General features: G+C 38.2%; 1 protein-coding gene across 2 annotated transcripts; it reads left to right on the forward strand.

The window, feature by feature from the left end:
• Nucleotides 1-549: 549 nt before the first annotated feature.
• Nucleotides 550-2,415, forward strand: LOC131015943 (transcription factor bHLH91-like). Of its 2 annotated transcripts, none has more exons than XM_057944464.1 (4): nt 550-682; nt 783-1,591; nt 1,653-2,042; nt 2,125-2,415. In XM_057944464.1, exons 2-4 carry the CDS (start codon nt 833-835, stop codon nt 2,224-2,226), a joined length of 1,251 nt encoding a protein of 416 aa, XP_057800447.1. In that variant the 5' UTR covers nt 550-682; nt 783-832; the 3' UTR covers nt 2,227-2,415. The 2 variants fall into 2 exon arrangements, with proteins under 2 accessions (XP_057800447.1, XP_057800448.1); XM_057944465.1 differs by having other exon boundaries at nt 1,653-2,010.
• Nucleotides 2,416-3,127: the final 712 nt, after the last annotated feature.

Below are 3,127 nucleotides of genomic sequence, written 5' to 3' on the forward strand. Positions count from 1 at the left end.
AAAACCCTTCAATCCTTCATACTTTTTCTTTTTTTCATTTTAGTATAAAAGAGAATAACTGGTCATTGCAAATCATTAAGAAAAGAGCAGAGGATCATGAGTGGGCCCCATTTCAACAGTTCAGTATAACAAATTTTCTCTCCACAGGAAACAAAGATACACAAAAAAGGCCAATGAGAAAGATTAGAAATTAAACTAAAAATTACAAAGACGAAAAAAATGTTTTTGCCACTCTGAGAAAATAAATATTTTTTTTGTCCCCCAAATAACTTTCTAACAGAAAACGATAAAAGGTTTAAGGAAAAATTGTTAAGTATATTAATAATGAAGAAAAAATATTATAATTAGTATTGAAAATTGTGAAAATATGTTATAATTAGTATTGCGAATGATAAAAGTTGAAAAATAAAAATAAATAAAGCATTATTAATGATAGGGTAATGTCCCAAAATAAATACTAGTAAGTTATTTGAGGAACTTACTAAAAAAAATTATAGTATATATGAAGCTATTTGAGAGACGGAACAAGTATATATATATATACAAGTTTGGAGTGGTAGTGCCCTCCTAACCCATACCATACTCAACCAACCCACAAAATTTTCATCTCCCATCTCTCTCACTCTCTTTTCTCCTTTTCACAGAGAAGTTTTGATTTTCAGTTATCAATCGTGTTTTTTAGGTACAGAAAACAACATTTCTTGAACTGCACATTACAACTCAAAATTGTTGAATCATTGCTGTTTTTACATGTTTTAATTTGTTGGTTTTCTTTTTTGAAGGTACACTGACAGAATCAGAGAAATCAACAGCTTTGATTTGAATAGAAAAGATGTATCAAGAAAATGGTGGGTTCGATGAAAGCGGCATTACGCATCAAGCCGAGGACGCTTTCTCCCAAACCCAGTTACCAAACTGCAACACCTTCTCAATGGAGGAGCAGTCGTACCCCCAAAACGACGTGGCCGCCGCCGTCGCCGCCGCCTCGGCGCTGGAGATGGAGCTGCAGCACCAGCTAGAGATGGAGCAGTGCTACACCAACAAAAGCGCCGCCGAAATGGGCAACGAATCCTCAAACTGGCAAGAGATGGCGGGCAGTTTCAACCACCAAAATCCCGCAGCCGATTTCAACCAATTCTACGGCGCCACAGCTTCCATGGGCGAGGCCCCCGATTTGCTCAACATATTCCCCCTCCCGCGGTGCTCGCCGTCGTCGCTGCTCCCGAATTTCTCGCAGAAATCCCCGGCTTTCTTGGCCTCACTGGGGCTGCTGGGAGACGTCAACGACGGCGTCGTTTACGACCCTCTGCTGCCGTTGAATCTGCCCCCTCAGCCCCCTCTCTTGAGAGAGCTCTTCCATTCTCTGCCGCATGGGCATGGCTACTCAGGGCTCTTCACTGATGAGAGAGATGCAAACGGGGGTTTGTACCAAAACGGTGATAGGCTTTACGAGTTCAACGCAGCAGAGATGGGCGCCAAAAATAGAGATGGAATCAAAGATGCTAAACATTTCGCGACTGAGAAGCATAGGAGAGTGCTGTTGAATGACAAGTATCAAGCGCTCAGAGCCTTGGTTGCTACTCCCACTAAGGTAATTAATAATTAATCAAATCATCCAGTTAATTTCTGAAATTGAATTGGGTGGATTGAAGAATGACAGAGCGTCGATCGTGCAAGACGCCATCGTATACATCGAGGAGCTGAAGAGGACTGTGAGTGAGCTGAAGGGTTTGGTGGAGAAGAAGAGATGCGCGAGAGAGAGGCTGAAGAGGCCTAAGATGGAGGAAAACGGGAGCGTGGAGTCCAAGTGCGTGGCCGAGAATGGATCATCGCTGCGGAGCTCGTGGCTGCACCGCAAGTCGAAGAACACGGAGGTGGATGTGCGGATCATCGACGACGAGATCACCGTCAAACTGGTGCAGCAGAAGCGGATCAACTGCCTGCTCTTTGTTTCTAAAGTGCTGGATGACTTGCAGCTCGACCTTCACCATGTTGCCGGAGGCCTCATTGGTGATTACTATACTTACCTTTTCAACTCCAAGGTTAATTACTATTACTATTGCTATTACTATTTCATTTATTCAATCATTTTTTAAATTTAATTGTTTCATTAAATTTTTGCAGATTTGCGAGGGTTCAATTGTGTACGCGAGTGCTGTGGCGAACAAGCTTATCGAAGTTGTGGACAAGCAGTATGCTGCAGTTCCACCAACAAGTAGCTATTAGGTAAATTGATTCATTTTAATTATAACAGTCTACACAAATCTTACTTACTATATTTTTATTGTTTTTAGAAAAGCCTTACTTGAACATTATAACTTTCGTGCTTGTAATAGCGTTTCTGCATTAATATTTGTGGAAAATCAACTCTAAAACCATTCTAGATTAATTATGTGTTTCTCTTGACGAATTCAACTCCGAGCTATTGATTCCATGTGTCTGTTTAATTTGTGATGTGTCTTAATAAGCCAACTCCATCTAAAGTACATTACAACTGATCACATGTATTGGGTAACTCAAACCTCAAATATATCATTTGGAGAGGAAACGTCTTACCAATTAAGCAACGTTTCATATTTTTACTATTTAACACCACAAAACACATGTGATAAGCTTAGTAAATATATTGGGATAATTTAATGTTGGTCATGTCAAATAACAATAATTATATAAGTATGAGATGAGATCGTATAGTACTCAAATCTTAGTATGTTGTACCCAATTTTATCCAATGATTAAGATTTGTTGCATTTTTTAAGCTTTAAACAAACTTTTAATGATAAGAAGGATATAATCGTATTTTTATGCTGAATGCTCAACTCAAATTTATGTATAATGATTAAATAGAAAGATATAAGCGTATATGTAAGCATAATATTTTATTATTATTGTTTGCGGCACCCACTAAGAGTATTTTTTTTTCACTTATATATATAGCTAAAGTGGCTACAAACCCTATAAGAGTATTTTTGAATCATATAGCGAAAGAGGCGACATAACTTCGTTTTTCTAATAGTTGTGACTATAAAACTCATATTATTATTATTATTATTATCAAAAGTGGCTATGTTCGCATTTCTCCCACATTATTATAGAAATTGGTGTTAATCTCTAAATTAAACTTTAT

Source organism: Salvia miltiorrhiza, chromosome 3 (assembly GCF_028751815.1).
Source record: "Salvia miltiorrhiza cultivar Shanhuang (shh) chromosome 3, IMPLAD_Smil_shh, whole genome shotgun sequence".
NCBI classification, from domain to species: Eukaryota; Viridiplantae; Streptophyta; class Magnoliopsida; order Lamiales; family Lamiaceae; genus Salvia; species Salvia miltiorrhiza.

Excerpts from the sequence above, each read along its gene's own strand:
- LOC131015943 (XM_057944464.1), top strand. The coding sequence starts at position 833 with ATGTATCAAGAAAATGGTGGGTTCGATGAAAGCGGCATTACGCATCAA. Across the intron at positions 1,592-1,652 it reads TGGTTGCTACTCCCACTAAG|AATGACAGAGCGTCGATCGT; the intron begins GTAATTAATAAT and ends GGTGGATTGAAG. Across the intron at positions 2,043-2,124 it reads CTTACCTTTTCAACTCCAAG|ATTTGCGAGGGTTCAATTGT; the intron begins GTTAATTACTAT and ends AAATTTTTGCAG.